We start from the raw sequence: 22500 nt of genomic DNA on the forward strand, positions 1-22500 counted from the left end.
AGGCGTTGGCCAGCATCAGAACGCTGTCGTACAGGTAGAGGTTGGACACCTGGACAGGGAGGGAGGAATAGAAGTCTCTTCAAAATAGACACACCCGCCGATTGAGAGCTAAGTCGAGCAGCGCTAGCCAGTGAGCGAGACCCCCTGGGGCACCATTTATTAAAGAGGTCATATTATGACTTATTTCTCCATGTAAACACATTCTTGTTTTATTAGGGCCCGCAATGGCCCATTGCAAAAGGCCCATTGCAAGACTCCCACTAGAAAGATCGGAGAGACATGAAACAAAAACCTGTATGTAGGTCTGACTTAGACCTAGTTTTCATAATTGTATATCATCGGGCAGAAATCAACAGGAAGTTGGCAATTCCCCCTTCAAGACAAAAAAGTACTAAAAACAGTCACTTTTGCCTCTTTGAGCTGTAATTTGACCCCCCTTAACATGTTTCAAAACTCACCGAACTGAACACACACATCAGGACTGGCTAAAACTGTGATCTAATGAAAAAACCTAACCCCAAATCCAAAAATTGTGCTCTACAGCAATTTTTTCATAAAACGCACAAAAAACTGCTCCTCGGAAGAAAAAAATTACAAAACTGCCTGTAACTCCCACTGAGAAGGTCGGAGAGACATGAAACAAAAACCTCTCCGTAGGTCTCACTTAGACCTACATTTCATAAATTGACAACCCCCAGCAAAAATCAACAGCAAGTTTGCTATTCCCCCTTCTAAACAATTATTTTGTAAAAACCGGTCACCTTCCTTAAAAAACTATCTCCTCTGAGCGCGTTTGTCGTTTCGGCTTCAAACTAACACAGGAGAGAGCTTAAACCGTTGTGCATACATTAACAGAACAGTTTTTTTATAACTGCTCCGGTTTTGATTTTATGACCCTTCAAAGACCCGCAGCGCTGATGCTGCTGCAATGCTGTTTTTTCTAGATGGCTGCTCAAAAGCAGGAAGCACTAACGTGCCCACACAATGCAGACAAGGTAGGTACACTAGACAAAAGTCTTGGGACACTTCAGACTACAAGTAGACAAAAGTATTGGGATACTTAGGACTAGCACCTGCCAAATACGCGGGCCCGACCAACGCTGCTTGCAGCTTTAATTATTCTTTATTCTTCCGCCGCCACAACAAACTGTAATTTGACCCACTTAACATGCTTCAAAACTCACCATATTTGACCCACACATCAGGACCTGCGAAAATTACCTTTTTTTTAAAAAAAAACCGAACCCCAAAACTCAAAATTGCGCTCTAGCGCCCCCTAGGAAAAAAAAAAATAGACTGCCTATATCTCCCACTAGGACGATCGGAGAGACATGAAACAAAAACCTGTATGTAGGTCTGACTTAGACCTAGTTTTCATAATTGTATATCATCGGGCAGAAATCAACAGGAAGTTGGCAATTCCCCCTTCAAGACAAAAAAGTACTAAAAACAGTCACTTTTGCCTCTTTGAGCTGTAATTTGACCCCCTTAACATGCTTCAAAACTCACCGAACTGAACACACACATCAGGACTGGCTAAAACTGTGATCTAATGAAAAAACCTAACCCCAAATCCAAAAATTGTGCTCTACAGCAATTTTTTCATAAAACGCACAAAAAACTGCTCCTCGGATGAAAAATCTGACAAAACTGCCTGTAACTCCCACTGGGAAGGTCGGAGAGAGATGAAACAAAAACCTATATGTAGGTCTCACTTAGACCTACATAAATTGACAACCCCCAGCAAAAATCAACAGGAAGTTTTCTATTCCCCCTTCAAAACAACATTTTTGTTAAAACCGGTCACCTTCCTTCAAAATCTATCTCCTCTGAGCGCGTTTGTCGTTTCGCCTTCAAACTAACACAGGTGAGAGATAAAACCCTTGTGATTAAAAGTATAGATGGGATTTCTAATACCTGCTCCGGTTTTGATTTTATGACCCTTCAAAGACCCGCTGCACTGATGCTCCTGCGGTGCTGTTTTTTTAAGATGGCTGCTCAAAAGCAGGAAGCACCAACGTGCCCACACAATGCAGACAAGGTAGGTACACTAGACAAAAGTCTTAGGACACTTCAGACTAAAAGTAGACAAAAGTATTGGGACACTTAGGACTAGCACCTGCCAAATACGCGGGCCCGAACAACGCTGCTTGCAGCTTTAATTTATTTTTATTATTTATTTTTGTTATTTATTTATATATTTATTTATTTATTTTTATTATTTAATATTATTATTTATTTATTATGTATTTATTTGTATTATTTATTATTATTAATATTATTTATTTTATTTTATTATTATTTATTATTATTAAGCGCGCCCATAGCGAGACTACCCACAGATATAAGTTAAAAGTGTTTGCTACTCTGTGGTAGAAATGCATGTGCATGTACGAGCCAGTCTGCCCCACAACGGGAAATTTAGTATTTTTTTAAATTTAAAAAAAAAATTTTTTTACTTTTTGACCTCAAGGTAGCTTATTTTGAATTTGGTATTTTTCAAAACCAATAGGGACATTGATGATAACCCTTACACGTTTAAACATGTGTAACAAACAGTGAGGGGACAGATGTAATTAAGACCATTAGAGTGACTTGATTGGCTCAAGCATCTTTGATTGGATATTTTCCAAAACCAATAGGGATCTTGTTTTGATTTCTGATAATATTACAGCAAGATGAACAATACTGTTCAAACAGTGATGGATAGAAGTGACAAGAAAACACGTTTTTTCCCACTTTGGATCTGAAGCACCCTATTGTGTTTGTTCGTTTTTCAAAACCAATAGGGATCCTGTTTTAATGTGTGATAATAATCCCAACAACATTTAACACCGGGATTCAAAATGTGAGAAAATAAAAAGGTGATGAAGAAAACAATATGTATTTTTTTTTTGGATTGATAATTTGTCAAAACAAATAAGGATCTTGTTTTGATATGTAATAAATAGCACTGGGTTTTAGACGATGACAGATTGACAAGTAATACATTTTTTACATCATATTTTTGATTTACATGAATCACTTAAAATAAATAAGGCAATAAAACGTGTGGGCAACCATCATAATAAAAGGGGACATAGTTCATCAGCGCAGTGAAAAAAATAAATAAAAAAAGCTTTATTTATTTTAAAAATAAATAAAAAAAGCTTTATTTATTTTAAAAATAAATAAAACAAGCTTTATTTATTTTTTTAAATAAATACAAAACTTTTATTTATTTAAAAAAATTCATTATAAAAAAGCTTTATTTATTTAAAACATTTATTTAAAAAAGCTTTATTATTTTTAAAAATAAATAAAAAAAAGCTTTATTTATTTTAAAATAAATAAAACAAGCTTTATATATTTAAAAAACTAAATAAAAAAAGCTTTTTTTTTTTTTTAAATAAATACAAAACTTGTATTTATTTCTAAAAATTCATTATAAAAAAACTTTATTTATTTAAAACATTTATTTAAAAAAGCTTTATATATTTTAAAAAATAAATAAAAAAAGCTTTATTTATTTTTTTAAATAAATACAAAACTTTTATTTATTTCTAAAAATTCATTATAAAAAAGCTTTATTTATTTTTAAAAATAAATACAAAACTTTTATTTATTTCTAAAAATTCATAATAAAAAAGCTTTATTTATTTAAAACATTTATTTAAAAAAGCTTTATTATTTTTAAAAATAAATAAAAAAAGCTGTATTTATTTTAAAAATAAATAAAACAAGCTTTATATATTTAAAAAACTAAATAAAAAAAGCTTTATTTTTTTTTTTTAAATAAATACAAAACTTGTATTTATTTCTAAAAATTCATTATAAAAAAGCTTTATTTATTTAAAACATTTATTTAAAAAAGCTTTATTATTTAAAAAAATAAATTAAAAAAAGCTTTATTTATTTTAAACATAAATGCAAAAGAAGCTTTATTTATTTTAAACATAAATAAAAAAACCTTTATTTATTGAAAAAAAAGAAAAAAAGCCCTGTTTATTTAAAACATAAAATAAACTTTATTTATTTAAAAAATAAACAAAAACAACTTTACTTATTTAAAAACAAAACAAAAAAGCTCTATTTTTTTTTCAAATAAATTTAAAAAAAGCTTTATTTATTTTAAAAATAGATTAAAAAAAGCTTTATTTATTTAAAAAAGAAAAAAAGAAGAACATTTATTTATTACAAAAAAATAAAAATAATTTAAAAAACGTTATTTATTTAAAAATAAATAAAACAAATAAAAAAATATGTATTTATTGTCAAGGGAAAGCCCGCAATTCCCGAATAGGCTCAACAGTTTGAAGTTGGAACGGTTTGAATCGGGTGTAAAATGTGGAAGGTAGAGTGCGCCAAAATATGGAGAAGAAGAAGAAGAAGAAGAAGAAGAAGAAGAAGAAGAAGAAGAAGAAGAAGAAGAAGAAGAAGAAGAAGAAAGAATAAATAGATGAATTTTGGTGTAGAAAACCATATGTGTGAATGTTTGGAGCATTCCAGTAATGTCGGCTCATATATCTTGTAATATTCCAGTAATGTAGGCTCATACGTCTTGTAATATTCCAGTAATGTAGGCTCATACGTCTTGTTATATTCCAGTAACGTAGGCTCATACGTCTTGTAATATTCCAGTAATGTAGGCTCATACGTCTTGTTATATTCCAGTAACGTAGGCTCATACGTCTTGTAATATTCCAGTAATGTCGGCTCATACGTCTTGTAATATTCCAGTAATGTCGGCTCATACGTCTTGTAATATTCCAGTAATGTCGGCTCATACGTCTTGTAACATTCCAGTAATGTCGGCTCATACGTCTTGTAATATTCCGGTAATGTCGGCTCATACGTCCTGTAATATTCCAGTAATGTCGGCTCATACGTCTTGTAATATTCCAGTAATGTCGGCTCATACGTCTTGTAATATTCCAGTAATGTAGGCTCATACGTCTTGTAATATTCCGGTAATGTCGGCTCATACGTCTTGTAATATTCCGGTAATGTCGGCTCATACGTCCTGTAATATTCCAGTAATGTCGGCTCATACGTCTTGTAATATTCCAGTAATGTCGGCTCATACGTCTTGTAATATTCCAGTAATGTAGGCTCATTGCAGAAGATGCCATACAACCACACAACAAACCCCGACGTGCGTCTCCACTCTTTTCCTGGTAATTTTCCATGGCTTTACTTCCTATCATCAACGTCATTTCCCCATCTCTCCCCGGAAGTCCCGCCCCCCAGCCACAGCCATTGGCCAACAGCCCGCAGCCAGCCCCTCCCCTGCTTAGGCTGCTGCTCCCGCGAACCGATCTCGGATAAGCGGAAGAAGATGAATGGATGTTTGCCGCATGCTGGAATTAAAAAGCTGTCGACTGTTTTTTTTTTACCCGCCGCGGGTCGATAACTGGCGCAGGTAAGACGCCGCCTCACGCCGCCCGTCAAAGTCGTCGCGGATCTCGCCCTTCGGAGCCGCGTTGTCTTGCAGGCGGCGTATTTTCATATCGATCAGCGCCTGGCAGACAATCGGGCGTTTATGTGCTGTGACGGCGTGACGAGGCTGAAAGACGACTTGTTAATAAATCCATTCTTCCTGCTCGTGCTGAGTTGGAATAAATACGCCGCACTTGTCAAAACAGGCCTTATTCCCCTCGCCAGTCAGCGAGCATGGCGGCGCTGACACACCACAGTTGCCGGCCCCCGGGTCAAATCCACCTCGCCGCCGCACGGTGAGCGACGCGTGGAAGGATAGGCGCGGCGGTGCGGGCGCGAGAGGTGAAGACCCGCGCTGATAAGACTCGTCTTCGCTTTGACAGTCAAAACTTTACATTTACAACATTTTACTCTCAAATAAAGTGTACTTGCCAGAATTGTTGTGTTAAATTGACATTGTTTTTTACAGCATTAAATTGTTCATGGAAAAACAGTACAAGTTTTTTTTATAATTCTGCCAGATCCCAAATACACATCAGCAGGTACCAGAAGGTAAGAAAAGTTGGTTTTGCAATAATACTGTATGTTGAAGCACAGTACGTCTGACTATGGTAGTTGTAATCCTCCCACAATCCATCAAGCTTCGTTTGAAATGTATTAAGAAGGATGTTACCATAACAACAGATGAATGTGCAGATAATATGTCTGCTAATAGGTGCCATTTTGTGGTCCTTATACACACACACCATAATAATACTGTATGTTGAAGCACAGTACGTCTGACTATGGTAGTTGTCATTTACAACATTTTACTCTCAAATATAGTGTTTTTTTATGTTTAACAACATTCTAAGCTGGCATCTCACTTGCCAGAATTGTTGTGTTAAATTGACATTGTTTTTTACAGCATTATATTGTTCATGGAAAAACAGTACAAGTTTTTTTTTTAATTCTGGCAGATCCCAAATACACATCAGCAGGTACCAGAAGGTAAGAAAAGTTGGTTTTGCACAATATTGCAACAGAAAACAATAGATAATGTCTGCTAATAGGTGCCATTTTGTGGTCCTTATACACACACCATAATAATACTGTAAGTTGAAGCACAGTACGTCTGACTATGGTAGTTGTAATGCTCCCACAATCCATCAAGCTTTGTTTGAAATGTATTAAGAAGGATGTTACCATAACAACAGATGAATGTGCAGATAATATGTCTGCTAATAGGTGCCATTTTGTGGTCCTTATACACACACCATAATAATACTGTATGTTGAAGCACAGTACGTCTGACTATGGTAGTTGTAATGCTCCCACAATCCATCAAGCTTCGTTTGAAATGTTAAGAAGGATGTTTCCATAACAACAGATGAATGTGCAGATAATATGTCTGCTAATACGTGCCATTTTGTGGTCCTTATACACACACCATAATAATAGTGTATGTTGAAGCACAGTACGTCTGACTATGGTAGTTGTAATGCTCCCACAATCCATCAAGCTTCGTTTGAAATGTATTAAGAAGGATGTTTCCATAACAACAGATGAATGTGCAGATAATATGTCTGCTAATAGTTGACATTTTGTGGTCCTTATACACACACCATAATAATAGTGTATGTTGAAGCACAGTACGTCTGACTATGGTAGTTGTCATTTACAACATTTTACTCTCAAATATAGTGTTTTTTTTATGTTTAACAACATTTTAAGCTGGCAGCTCACTTGCCAGAATGGTTGTGTTAAATTGACATTGTTTTTTACAGCATTGTATTGTTCATGGAAAAACAGTACACGTTTTTTTTTTATTCTGGCAGATCCCAAATACACATCAGCAGGTACCAGAAGGTAAGAAAAGTTGGTTTTGCACAATATTGCGACAGAAAACAATAGATAATGTCTGCTAATAGGTGCCATTTTGTGGTCCTTATACACACACCATAATAATAGTGTATGTTGAAGCACAGTACGTCTGACTATGATAGTTGTAATGCTCCCACAATCCATCAAGCTTCGTTTGAAATGTATTAAGAAGGATGTTACCATAACAACAGATGAATGTGCAGATAATATGTCTGCTAATAGGTGCCATTTTGTGGTCCTTATACACACACCATAATAATAGTGTATGTTGAAGCACAGTACGTCTGACTATGGTAGTTGTCATTTTTGACAATCCATCAAGCAGTGGGAATTCGTAGCTTACCAAAGTTGTATTAACACATATTAACGGATTTTTGTGTAATGTTATACATTCCTCAATTAAACATCAAAGTGTTGCTTGTTTACGGGTACTTACTTGTGTCATTTATTGAACAGGCGTCAACCTGCAGTTCACATGTATCTCTTAAGTGTGACTGCCATCTACTGGTCACACTTATCATTTGTTTGGAGGTAGTTAAGCACAACCAGAATTATTCCGTACATAAGGCGATTTTGAGGAAAAAGAAAGGATTTCAAATGCGCCTAATAGTCCGAAAAATACGGTAATTATTCTTCGTAAATGAATTAGTTAATGGTGTTTGAAATGTATTAACAAGGATGTTACCATAACAACAGATTAATATTTAGATAATATGTCTGCTAATAGGTGCCATTTTGGGGTCCCTATACACACACCATAATAATAGTGTATGTTGAAGCACAGTACGTCTGACTATGGTAGTTGTAATGCTCCCACAATCCATCAAGCTTCGTTTGAAATGTATTAAGAAGGATGTTTCCATAACAACAGATGAATGTGCAGATAATATGTCTGCTAATAGGTGCCATTTTGTGGTCCTTATACACACACCATAATAATAGTGTATGTTGAAGCACAGTGCGTCTGACTATGGTCGTCGTAATGCTACAAAGTCTCCAATGCAAGAAGCGGATTAGAAAGTATCCAGTAACAAATGCTTCCGCATCATTCAACTTTCAATGTCATCAGCTTAACTTAATGAACTATTGTGGGCCATTAGGTGTCGCCAAAAGCAAATGAATGCATCACAACAAAAGTGTAGAGAAAAAGAGCACATTTTCGGGACTTATGCAGATCCCAAATACACATCAGCAGGTACCACAAGGTAAGGAAAGTTGGTTTTACATTATATTGTGAAACAAAACACCAGATAATATGTCTGCTAATAGGTAGCATAATAATACCGTATGTTGAAGCACGAGAAAAAGAAGGAGCTTGTTGACTACAATGGTGGACGCACATTTTCGGGACTTATGCAGATCGCAAATACACATCAGCAGGTACCAGAAGGTAAGAAAAGTCGCTTTTGCATATTATCGTGACCCAAAACGTCAGATAATATATCTGCTAATAGGTGCCATTTTGTGGTCCTTATACACACACCATAATAATACTGTATGTTGAAGCACAGTACATCTGACTATGGTAGTCGTAATGCTACAAAGTCTCCAATGCAAGAAGCGGATCAGAAAGTAACCAGTAACAAATGCGTCCGCATCATTCAACTTTCAATGTCATCAGCTTAACTTAATGAATTATTGTGGCCATTAGGTGTCGCCAAAAGCAAATGAATGCCCCACAACAAAAGGGTAGAGAAAAAGAGCACATTTTCGGGACTTATGCAGATCCCAAATACACATCAGCAGGTACCACAAGGTAAGGAAAGTTGGTTTTACATTATATTGTGAAACAAAACACCAGATAATACGTCTGCTAATAGGTAGCATAATAATACCGTATGTTGAAGCACAGTACGTCTGACTATGGTAGCCGTAATGCTACGAAGTCTCCGGATTAGAAACTATCCAGTGACAAATGTGTCCGCATCATTCAACTTTCAATGTCATCAGCTTAACTTAATGAATTATTGTGGCCATTAGGTGTCGCCAAAAGCAAATGAATGCCCCACAACAAAAGGGTAGAGAAAAAGAGCACATTTTCGGGACTTATGCAGATCCCAAATACACATCAGCAGGTACCACAAGGTAAGGAAAGTTGGTTTTACATTATATTGTGAAACAAAACACCAGATAATATGTCTGCTAATAGGTAGCATAATAATACCGTATGTTGAAGCACGAGAAAAAGAAGGAGCTTGTTGACTACAATGGTGGACGCACATTTTCGGGACTTATGCAGATCGCAAATACACATCAGCAGGTACCAGAAGGTAAGAAAAGTCGCTTCTGCATATTATTGTGACCCAAAACGTCAGATAATATATCTGCTAATAGGTGCCATTTTGTGGTCCTTATACACACACCATAATAATACTGTATGTTGAAGCACAGTACGTCTGACTATGGTAGTCGTAATGCTACAAAGTCTCCAATGCAAGAAGCGGATCAGAAAGTAACCAGTAACAAATGCGTCCGCATCATTCAACTTTCACTGTCATCAGCTTAACTTAATGAATTATTGTGGCCATTAGGTGTCGCCAAAAGCAAATGAATGCCCCACAACAAAAGGGTAGAGAAAAAGAAGGAGCTTATTGACTATAATGGTGGACGCACATTTTCGGGACTTATGCAGATCCCAAATACACATCAGCAGGTACCAGAAGGTAAGGAAGGTTGGTTTTACATTATATTGTGAAACAAAACACCAGATAATATGTCTGCTAATAGGTAGCATAATAATAATAATACCGTATGTTGAAGCACAGTACGTCTGACTATGGTAGCCGTAATGCTACAAAGTCTCCGGATTAGAAACTATCCAGTGACAAATGTGTCCGCATCATTCAACTTTTGTCATGATGAATTATTAAGTTGTCAAAAAACAATTACTTCGACTTAAAGACAGCATACGTCCATTCCAGGCTGGTAATAATATTTAGGTTAATGCTTTTCATAACGACCACGGTCCTCTGTTGGAGTAATCAAGCCTTTTCTAAGACTCCACACTGCAAAATAATACAAGAAGATACGATTCCTGCTGGTCTTGTGTCAAATCGATGTTTTAAAAGATGAATTTAAGCGACCTTGAACACTGGAAGAAAATGAGTTTGTAGACTGGTACTTCGGAATAGAAGTTTGGATCAACTCCACCAGGAGGTTCTAGAATTGTTGCCGTTGGTTTGTCATTTATTTATTTAGTTAGTTAGTTAGCAAAACAACTCAAGGGCTGAAATTCATGAAACTTTCAGGAAATGTCCAAAATAGGAAAAAGGAACAATTGATTAAATTTGCCTATCTTCTTATTTTATTTGTGTGTTAGCAGCCTTGCAAAGACAAAGACAGAGGAGACAGAAAATAGTTTGTTTTTTTATTCCACTCCAGCTGGCTAAACAATGACGGGTCATCTATTGACAGCTTGTGCCTAGTTGGTTCTGTGGCACAGTTTTGGATCTTCAAAAACTCACGTAGCGAAATGTGCATTAAAATGATTTCAAATCATGCCTTATCACCCCCACCCAAAAAAAAGCACAATTTTAACATTTAAAATGGCTTTTAAAAAGAAAAACAATAACAAAATAATACAGAAGCCAAAAGCAGTGAAGTTGTCAGGTTGTGTAAATGGTCAATAAAAAGATAATACAACAAATCCTTTTCAACTTATATTCAATTGAATAGACTGCAAAGACAAGATATTTAAAATTCGAACTGTAAAACATTATTTTTTGCAAATATTAGCTCATTTGGAATTTGATGCCTGCAACATGTTTGAAAAAAGCTGGCACAAGTGGCAAAAAAGAGTGAGAAAGTTGAGGAATGCTCATCAAAGACTTATTTGGAACATCCCACAGGTGAACAGGCTAATTGGGGACAGGTGGGTGCCATGATTGGGTATAAAAGCAGCTTCCGTGAAATGCTCAGTCGTTCACAAACAAGGACGGGGGCGAGGGTCACCACTTTGTCAACAAATGCCTGAGCAAATTGTTTAAGAACAACATTTCTCAAGCAGCTACTGCAAGGAATTTAGGGATTTCACCATCTACGCTCCGTAATATCATCAAAAGGTTCAGAGAATCTGGAGAAATCACTGCATCAAAAAGCCACATCAGTGTGTAAAGGATATCACCACATGGGCTCAGGAACACTTCAAAAAGCCACTGTCAGTAACTACAGTTGGTGGCTACATTTGTAAGTGCAAGTTAAAACTCTACTATGCAAAGCCAAAGCCATTTATCAACAACACCCAGAAATGCTGCCGGCTCTGCTGGACTCGAGCTCATCTAAGATGGACTGATGCAAAGTGGAAAAGTGTTCTGTGGTCTGACGAGTCCACATTTCAAATTGTTTTTGGAAACTGTGGAGCAAAGAGGAAAAGAACCTTCCGCACTGTTCTAGGGTGAAAGTGTAAAAGGCAGCATGTGTGATGGTATGGGGGTGTATTAGTGGCCAAGACATGGGTAACTTACACATCTGTGAAGGCACCATTAATGCTGAAAGGTACATACAGCTTTTGGAGCAACATATGTTGTTATCATGGACGCCCCTGCTTATTTCAGCAAGACAATAACAAGCCACGTGTTACAACAGCGTGGCTTCGTAGTAAAAGAGTGCAGGCACTAGACTGGCCTGCCTGTAGTCCAGATATTGAAAATGTGTGAAGACTAAAATATGAGAAGGGAGACTGTTGAACAACTTAAGCTGTACATCAAGCAAGAATGGGAAAGAATTCCACTTCAAAAATGTGTCTCCTCAGTTCCCAAACCTTTACTGGGTGTTGTTAAAAGGAAAGGCCATGTAACACACTGGTGAAAATGCCTTTTTTGCAATGTGTTGCTGCCATTAAATTATAAGTTCATGATTATTTGCAAAAAATATATATATGAAATATCTTGTCTTTGCAGTCTATTCAATTGAATATACCGTATTTTCCGCACCATTAGCCGCACCTAAAAACCACAGATTTACTCAAAAGCTGACAGTGCGGCTTTTAACCCGGTGCGCTTTATATATGGATAAATATTAAGATTCATTTTCATAAAGTTTCGATCTCGCAACTTAGGTAAACAATCGCCATCTTTTTTCCCCATAGAACAGGAAGCGCTTCTTCTTCTACTGTAAGCAACCACCCGCCCGCGTAGAAGAAGAAAAAGCGCGCGGATATACCGTACGTTTCATTTCCTTTGTGTGTTTGCATCTGTAAAGACCACAAAATGGCTCCTACTAAACGACAGGGATCCGGTTCATGAAAAGACGCAATCTCTCCATCCGCACACGGATTACTATTTCACAGCAACTGATATTCCTGTGAACCGCACTGTGGATACAACGGGAGCACGTACGGTGAATATTCGCACCACAGGGAATGAGAAGTCATCCTTCACTGTGGTTCTAGCTTGCCATGCTAATGGCCAGAAACTTCCACCCATGGTGATATTCAAAAGGAAGACCTTGCCAAAAGAGACCTTTCCAGCCGGCGTCATCATAAAAGCTAACTCGAAGGGATGGATGAAGAAAAGATGAGCGAGTGGTTAAGGTAAGTTTAAGTTTACGCGAAGAGGCCGGGTGGCTTTTTTCACGCAGCTCCGTCCATGTTGATATACGACTCCATGCGCGCCCACATCACGCTGGTTTTTAATATATTATTAAAGTTTGACTGACCTATCTGACTGTTTTTTTGACATTCCTTTAGCGCAGTTAGATGCGGCTTACAACACGGGGCGGCTTATAGGTGGACAAAGTTTTGAAATATGCCGTTCATTGAAGGCGCGGCTTATAACCCAGGGCGGCTTATGGTGCGGAAAATACGGTAAGTTGAAAAGGATTTGTTGTATTCTCTTTTTATTTACCATTTACACAACCTGACAACTTCACTGCTTTTGGGGTTTGTATTAAAATGTAGTTGCTTTGGTATTTTTCTCCATATTTGTGCAACATTTCAGCAGGAGTTATTGAAACCATGGCCGCCATCATGCGAAACGTTTTTCGTCCTGAGCAACTAATTGCAAAATGACGTTGGCTCGCTGTCATGTGAAAGTTCCTCTGACATGTGCTAATGTGTGTAATTACAGGAGGTTGCCATGACGACCCCGAGGAGGCAGCATCATTGAATTTGACCCAGGGGAGCATGTTGTAATGCGCCAATTTTGTCACGACAAAAACCTCATCTTCATTTCACGCACTTTATTATCCGTGAAGCACCTAATTAAAGCAACACAATGTTCTTTTCTTTCTCCTCCAAAACATCTGAAAATAGACGCCGCGCTCGTTTTAGCACCTGAGAAGCGTTCCGTGTGGTCGGTGTGAAGTCAATCAAAGAGCAAAATAAAACAAATGCTGGGTGTTGTTGACAGTGCAATGGTCTGCAGCAAGGAGCCAATCAGAAAGCAGCTTCAGATCACATGACTGTAATCACTTTGAGGACCTCCATGCACAATTAAGTGAAGCCAATTAGTAGAACATTTATTTTCACACCTATTTATTTCTACACACATTTTGAAGCAGACGATATGTTATTCCAGAAGGTCTCACACTCCAGTTTATTTTCTAAAACTGTAAAAAATAATTTGGAGTGCTCTGGAAATGTTATCAAAAAGGCTTAAAACGCCTTTTTAATTAGGCTTTTTATTGATCATCTGTTTTTTAATTATTTATTGTGTTGTTTTTCTATATTAATTATTAATATATCTACCGTTATTCTCTCAATGTTATGTTTTATTCACTTATTCATGTAATATTTATATTTATATTTTTACATATTTGTTAACATATGTTTCATACTATATTTCATTTTGAAGTAGGAGTGATGAGATTTTGTGAGGGTAAAAAATATCGATGCAATCATAGTAGTATCGACCCGATACGCTCTTGTATTTGGTATCATTACAGTGGATGTCAGGTGTGGATCCACCCGTGGTTTTTGTTTACATTCAGGAGGGCTGGTTCTTGTTAGCGGTGAGCTATTGTGTCCTCCTAGAGTGTGTAGTGAAGCATGTTTAGCTATTCCTTGTCCTCCAGTGATAATGATAATTTTAAAAAATGTTTTTATTTGTCGCCATGAAGACAAAGATTACTGATTTAGAAGTGGATAAAAGGTGTTTCAGTGTTATAACTTCACCTTTATCTTTGGTTTTTACACCAAAATGCGTCCGTTTTCCCTTTTCTGTCTACACACTGTGTCCGCTTGTAAGTACTCTGTGTGTGCGCGCTGCCGAACATGCTCCTCTGCTTGTAAAACCAGCAATGTCATGACGTGACGATGCCGTCATGCCCGTAAAAGAAATAAAATAAAAAAAATGGGGAACTGGTACTTTTCAAAGAGAGTATAGTACCGTTTTTTATTCATAAGTAGAGTGATACTATACTAGTACCGGTATACCGTACAACCCTAACCTGGAGTTGATGTAACAATAAACGATGGGATCCAATTGTCATTCCAATGAGCTGTTTTATTCACGACATTACAGCTACCCCAAGTGCTAACTGCTAGCTTCAGGCACGTGCGCAGAATGTCGTAACATGAAGACGCGCGGCATATCACAACATGGGGCGCACAGAACAGCTCCGTTTCAAAAAGAGAGGTAAAACAAAAGTAGTGAACAGAGGGATAATTTCAGAAAGAGAGGTAAAACAAAAGTAGTGAACAGAGGGATGATTTCAAAAAGAGAGGTAAAACAAAAGTAGTGAACAGAAGGCTAATTTAAAAAAGAGAGGTAAAACAAAAGTAGTGAACAGAAGGATAATTTCAAAAAAGAGAGATAAAATAAAAGTAGTGAACAGAAGGATCATTTCAAAAAGAGAGGAAAAACAAAAGTAGTGAACAGAAGGATAATTTCAAAAAGAGAGGTAAAACAAAAGTAGTGAACAGAAGGCTAATTTCAAAAAGAGAGGTAAAACAAAAGTAGTGAACAGAAGGATAATTTCAAAAAGAGAGGTAAAACAAAAGTAGTGAACAGAAGGAAAATTTCAAAAAGAGAGGTAAAACAAAAATAGTGAACAGAAGGATAATTTTAGAAAGAGAGGTAAAACAAAAGTAGTGAACAGAAGGATAATTTCAAAAAGAGAGGCAAAACAAAAGTAGTGAACAAAGGGATTATTTCAAAAAGAGAGGCAAAACAAAAGTAGTGAACAGAGGGCTAATTTCAAAAAGAGAGGTAAAACAAAAATAGTGAACAGAAGGATAATTTCAAAAAGAGAGGTAAAACAAAAGTAGTGAACAGAAGGCTAATTTCAAAAAGAGAGGCAAAACAAAAGTAGTGAACAGAGGGATAATTTAAAAAAGAGAGGTAAAACAAAAGTAGTAAACAGAAGGATAATTTCAAAAAGAGAGGCAAAACAAAAGTAGTGAACAAAGGGATTATTTCAAAAAGAGAGGCAAAACAAAAGTAGTGAACAGAGGGCTAATTTCAAAAAGAGAGGTAACACAAAAATAGTGAACAAAAGGATAATTTCAAAAAAGAGAGATCAAATAAAAGTAGTGAACAGAAGGATCATTTCAAAAAGAGAGGTAAAACAAAAGTAGTGAACAGAAGGATACATAAATAACGTGACAATGTCGGACAAGCAGAGATGCAGTGAACGACCTCGTTCAAAAGATGGCGCCACAGAACAAACATAACACTCCTTTCCGTTTAAAGTGTGTGCTGCGCATGTCAAAGTATTCCGACTTAAAGTGGGATGCATGAAAATACACGTCATCATTGGATGTGATGGTGGTTCTTGGGTCAGAATGTTGCATAGATGATGTTTTACTGATCATCTTCAAGTTGCTTTTTGACAGTCGCTTCAGTAAGAGCGGCTTTTATCTACGTGCCTCCACTTTGACAGCGCCTTCTCCCAGTCATCCACGTTGTAGTTTTTAGCGCTTCCATAGCGAGTCTTCCGACAGACAGTTATTCTAAAGTTTGACTCTTTATTCTCTGCTCAGACGGAGTCATGACTGTTCTTGTCCTTCATAATGATCTTCATGCGAGTCCAGGTGCGTACATCAACAGATACTATCGCATGTTGATGTGTTGTGTCCCAGGTGTGCTGCAGGTGTGAACAGGCAGCAGAAGGTATGCTTGTCATGTCTGAGGGACAGCAGACGATGAGAAGTGAAGTGGCCATCTTGTCTGTGCTGACACATGCTGCTTGTTCTCAGAGGGAAACTAAATGTCCTGCATGAACACTTCAAGTAGCCAAAGAACACCAGTGGGAGGAGTGTGCTGGATACTCATATACATACATATATATATATATATATATATAGCCTCAATCTGAACCTTGGTATTTACCGTGATGACGGACTGGCAGTGTGTCGCGCCTCGCCAAGGAGCAGCGAGAATACCAAGAAGCGCATATGCCAAATTTTCAAAGAGAACGGCCTACGGATCACGATTGAAGCCAACAAGCAAACCGTCAACTTCCTCGACGTCACTTTCAACCTGAGAAATAACAGCTACCAACCATTCACGAAACCCAACACAACACTCCAATACGTGCACCATGACAGCAACCACCCACCCACCACCACGAAAAGAATACCTACCGGAATCAATAAAAGGCTATCGATGCTGTCATCTAGCAAAGCTGAATTTGACCAAGCAACCCCCCCGTACCAAAAAGCCCTTGATGAAAGCGGATACAATTTCACCCTCACCTATGAACCCACGCCAGGAAACCAGCCAAAAAAGAACAGAAAACGAAACGGCATCATCTGGTACAACCCCCCATACAGCAAAAACGTCTCAACGAACATTGGACACACATTCCTCAATCTGATTGACAAACACTTTCCCAAAGACAACACCCTAAGAAAAGTATTCAACAAGAACAACATTAAATTGAGCTACAGCTGCATGAACAATATACGACAAATCATCTCAAACCACAACAAAACAATTGAAAATGAGCCGTCGGCCCCCAGACAGAGCGACTCCAAAACCAACAAAGGATGTAACTGTCGAAAGAAACCTGATTGCCCTCTCAACGGGGGTGCTTACAAACATCAGTTGTCTACCAATCTAAGGTAATACGCAAGGACATTAACACATCCGACACATATGTAGGATTAACTGAGGGAGAATTCAAAACCAGATGGAACAATAAAAAGGCTTCTTTCAGGAACAAAAACCTGCGAAATACCACAGAACTCAGCAAACACATTTGGGACCTCAAAGACAATAATGTTGAATATTCAATAACATGGCAAATTCTTGCATCCAGCACACCTTACAATAGTGGTAATAAAAGATGCAACCTATGCTTGAAAGAGAAACTGTTTATTATTTACCGTCCAGACCTGTCATCCCTCAACAAGCGCAGCGAAATTGTAACAACATGCCGCCATAGACGGAAACACCTCCTAGGTAACACATGAGCCAATCACCACGCCCCTAGGCCAGCCTGTACCCACCCACTCTGTGCCCTATATAAAAAACCATGGTATGCGAATGCTCCCATTAAAACCTCCTGATGATTGAGGGTACCCCCCCTCATGAAACAGGCCTGTAGAGATGAAATAGTCTTGTGATTTTTTTCCCCCACACATACATACATACATATATATATATATATATATATATACATAGACACATATACATATATACTGCACATATATATGTATGTACATATATATGTACTGTATATATATATTTGTCTATATATACATATACATATATATATATACACACCTATATACATTTGTAAATATACATACATATACATGTAAATGTATATATACATGTATATATGTGTATATTTACAGTATATACACATACACATATGTATGTGTATATATATATATATATATATATATATATATATATATATATATATATATATATATATATATATATATATATATATATATATATATATATATATATATTAGGGATGTCCGATAATGGCTTTTTGCCGATATCCGATATTCTGATATTGTCCAACTCTTTAATTACCGATACCGATATCAACCGATACCGATATCAACCGATACCAATATATACAGTCGTGGAATTAACACATTATTATGCCTCATTTGGACAACCAGGTTTGGTGAAGATTAGGTCCTTTTGTTTTTAAATATTTATCAAATAAAATAAGATTAATAAATTAAAAACATTTTCTTGAATAAAAAATAAAGTAAAACAATATAAAAACAGTTACATAGAAACTAGTAATGAATGAAAATGAGTAAAATGAAGTGTTAAAGGTTAGTACTATTAGTGGAGCAGCAGCACCCACAATCATGTGTGCTTACGGACTGTATCCCTTGCAGACTGTATTGATATATATTGATACATAATGTAGGAACCTACCACAATATTAATAACAGAAAGAAACAACCCTTTTGTGTGAATGAGTGTGAATGGGGGAGGGAAGTTTTTTGGGTTGGTGCACTAATTGTAAGTGTATCTTGTGTGTTTTTTATGTTGATTTAATACCAAAAAAAAGAAAAAAAAAAAGAAAAACAATACCAATAATAAAATAACCAATACCGATAATTTCTGATATTACATTTTATAGCATTTATCGGCCGATAATATTATCGGCCGATAATATCGGATATTGGCCGATAAAATCTCTAATATATATATATATATATATATATATATATATATATACTTTTGTTGGATTTTATTTTGACAGTGCGCCATGGGCCAACAAGAATGATGCAAACACGTTTGTTACTGGATACTCTCTAATACCCCCCTGCCTTGGAGACTTGCAAGGGAAATCTAAATATTTGACACATGTTTATATTGACAAATGTGTTTTAGATACTGTTCAATTTAGGACACTGAAAGGTCTAGCTTGTGTGCTATTGTGTGCTCAGCTGTTGTGTAGCTGCTCGCTCCGAGTAGCCGACAGCCTACCGTGACTGAAATAGAAGAAAAAGACCAACCTTTTAGATGTCGACTGGCTCTCTGTGCTGTTTTTACCAGCTTAATTTCAAAAAGAGAGGTAAAACAAAAGTAGTGAACAGAAGGATAATTTGAAAAAGAGAGTTAAAACAAAACTAGTGAACAGAAGGATAAATAAATAACGTGACAATGTCGGACAAGAAGAGATGCACAGAGACATGTTTGTTTCCAGCGGAGCTTCTTCTTCTTACGTTTATATTGACAAATGTGTTTTAGATACTGTTCAATTCAGGACACTGAAAGGTCTAGCTTGTGTGCTATTGTGTGCTCAGCTGTTGTGTAGCTGCTCGCTCCGAGTAGCCGACAGCCTACCGTGACTGAAATAGAAGAAAAAGACCAACCTTTTCGATGTTCACTTGCTCTTTGTGCTGTTTTTACCAGCTTAATTTCAAAAAGAGAGGTAAAACAAAAGTAGTGAACAGAAGGATAATTTCAAAAAGAGAGTTAAAACAAAAGTAGTGAACAGAAGGATGAATAAATAACGTGACAATGTCGGACAAGAAGAGATGCACAGAGACATGTTTGTTTCCAGCGGAGCTTCTTCTTCTTACGTTTATATTGACAAATGTGTTTTAGATACTGTTCAATTCAGGACACTGAAAGGTCTAGCTTGTGTGCTATTGTGTGCTCAGCTGTTGTGTAGCTGCTCGCTCCGAGTAGCCGACAGCCTACCGTGACTGAAATAGAAGAAAAAGACCAACCTTTTCGATGTCGACTTGCTCTTTGTGTTGTTTTTACCAGCTTAATTTAAAAAAGACAGGTAAAACAAAAGTAGTGAACAGAAGGATAATTTGAAAAAGAGAGGTAAAACAAAAGTAGTGAACAGAAAGATTAATAAATAACGTGACAATGTCGGACAAGAAGAAATGACATGTTTTTTTTTTCCAGCGGAGCTTCTTCTTCTTATGTATATATTGACAAATGTGTTTTAGATACTGTTCAATTCAGGACACTGAAAGGTCTAGCTTGTGTGCTATTGTGTGCTCAGCTGTTGTGTAGCTGCTCGCTCCGAGTAGCCGACAGCCTACCGTGACTGAAATAGAAGAAAAAGACCAACCTTTTAGATGTCAACTGGCTCTTTGTGCTGTTTTTTACCAGCTTAGACTTGACAAAACCAGTCTAAAATATACTTTCAAAGACCCAGACCTAACTTCCCACTTGATCCTGATCTCACTCCACAAAAACACCAAAGGCGCCAACGAAGAGGAGAGAAGCTCAGCCGCCAGTGAATTATTCACCGGGAGTTGTGCTCTTCTTCCTCGGAGCTATTTAGTAATTGACTAAGTTGACACTCTCAAACTAACACGTTTATGTATTCATTCTCTCAAAGTGATAACAAAATCTCTCTGGTCCTTCAAAGGGCATCCATTAAAATATTATTTTGAAATAATTTCCAAACAATACTATACTCTTTTTGAAAAGTATTGGTTCCCCATTTTCTTCCATTTTTTTTTTTTACAGGCATGATGGCGCGTCGTCACGTGGTGACATTGCTGGTTTTACGAGCAGAGGAGCATGTTGGGCAGCGCACACACACTGAGTACTTACAAGCAGACACAGTGTGTAGACAGAAAAGGGAGAATGGACGCATTTTGGTGTAAAACGTGTTGTAGCAACTTCTAAATCACTAATCATGTCCATAGTATTTAAGTTCATTCATTTTCTGTTGTTCGTCCTGACGACATCACCACATTTATGCTCCTGCACACTCTCCACACCCTGATGACCCTTGCTACTCTTTTTTTCATGCCGGTTCCATGCCAAGTACGTTTTTGTTTATTAAGCCACAGTTAGTGTTTTGTTTAATTGTTCATAGTTTCTGCCAATGTGCAAGTTTTGTGTTCAAAGTCTAGTTTTGTACCTCCGCCCCTGTGCGCGCTTTTCGTTTATTCCTTTTTTGATAGTTTAAATAAATCATGTATTTACCTTCACGCCATGACCAGTACAGTTCATTTGCACCACGGGAGAACAAACCAAGCCAAAGTCCAAGTCTTGACACAAATAAAGTAAGTTTCTTACAAGTAGCATTATCACTGGAGGACGAGGAATAGCTAAACATGCGTCACGACACACCGTAGGAGGATACAATAGCTCACCGGCGTCACAATGTAAACAAATGTCATGGGTGGATCCACACCTGACATCCACTGTAATGATACCAAGTACAGGAGCGTATCTAGTCGATACTACGATGATTATATCGATATTTTTTTATCGTCACAAAATATTTTTTTCTTTACAAAAAAAATTATATTATGTTTATAAAGTCAGTAAAAATGTCCATGGACACATGAGGACTTTGAATATGACCAATGTATGATCCTGTAACTACTTGGTATCGGGATCGATACCTAAATGTGTGGTATCATCCAAAACTAATGTCAAGTATGAAAGAAGAGAAGAATAAGTGATTATTACATTTTAACAGAAGTGTAGATAGAACATGTTAAAACAGAAAACAGCGCGACACCTACCCTTTACATCAGTATTTTATGTATTAGGTATTATATTTTATTGTATGATCCTGTAACTACTTGGTATCGGATCCATACCTAAATGTGCGGTATCATCCAAAACTAATGTCAAGTATCAAAGAAGAGAAAAATAAGTGATTTGAACAGAAGTGTAGATAGAACATGTTAAAACAGAAAATAAGCAGATATTAACAGTAAATGAACAAGTGGATTAATAATAATTTTTTACAGTTTGTCCCTCATAATGTGTACAAAATAATAGGTGTATAAAAGACACAATATGTTACTGCATACGACTAATTAGGAGTCTTTGTTTGTTTACTTACTACTAAAAGACAAGTTGTCTAGTTTGTTCACTATTTTATTTAAGGACTAAATGACAATAATAAACATATGTTTCATGTACTCTAACATTTTTGTTACAATAAAGTGTGCTCTCCTTTATTTAGAAAAGTATCGAAATAGATTTTGGTACCAGTATCAAAATAATGGTATTGGGACAACCCTAGTCCAGGGTGTACCCCACTCTCCGCCCGAATGAAGCTGGGATAGGCTCCAGCATCCCTGTAACTTTGAGAGGGACAAGCGGTAGAAAATGGATGCATGGATGTTCACAGTGTATTTTTCTAGCAATAATGATCTTTTTCGGGATCAATTCTGCTCCGCCGCGCCCAGTCTGTGGAACGTTCTCCCTGACCACCTGAGGGCACCACAGACTGTGGATGATTTTAAAAAAGGCTTTTTTCTTTTTATTTATTTTTTTAATACACTGCAGCACTTTGAGGTTGTTTGCTCAATGGAAAGTCCTTTTTACAATTAAAATATATTATTATTATTATTACTATTAT

The 22500-nt window shown here is 36.9% G+C and overlaps 1 protein-coding gene across 1 annotated transcript in view; it reads right to left on the minus strand.

Moving 5' to 3' along the window:
- grid1a (glutamate receptor, ionotropic, delta 1a) overlaps positions 1 to 22500 on the minus strand; it is a 758266-nt gene that overhangs the window by 106431 nt on the left and 629335 nt on the right. The window contains exon 7 of the mRNA XM_061968559.1: positions 1 to 49. This exon is cut by the window's left edge and continues 113 nt beyond it. Coding sequence (XP_061824543.1) covers positions 1 to 49 — 49 coding nt within the window. The remainder of the gene's footprint in view (positions 50 to 22500) is intronic.

This window comes from Nerophis lumbriciformis, linkage group LG02 (genome assembly GCF_033978685.3).
Source record: "Nerophis lumbriciformis linkage group LG02, RoL_Nlum_v2.1, whole genome shotgun sequence".
NCBI lineage: Eukaryota > Metazoa > Chordata > Actinopteri > Syngnathiformes > Syngnathidae > Nerophis > Nerophis lumbriciformis.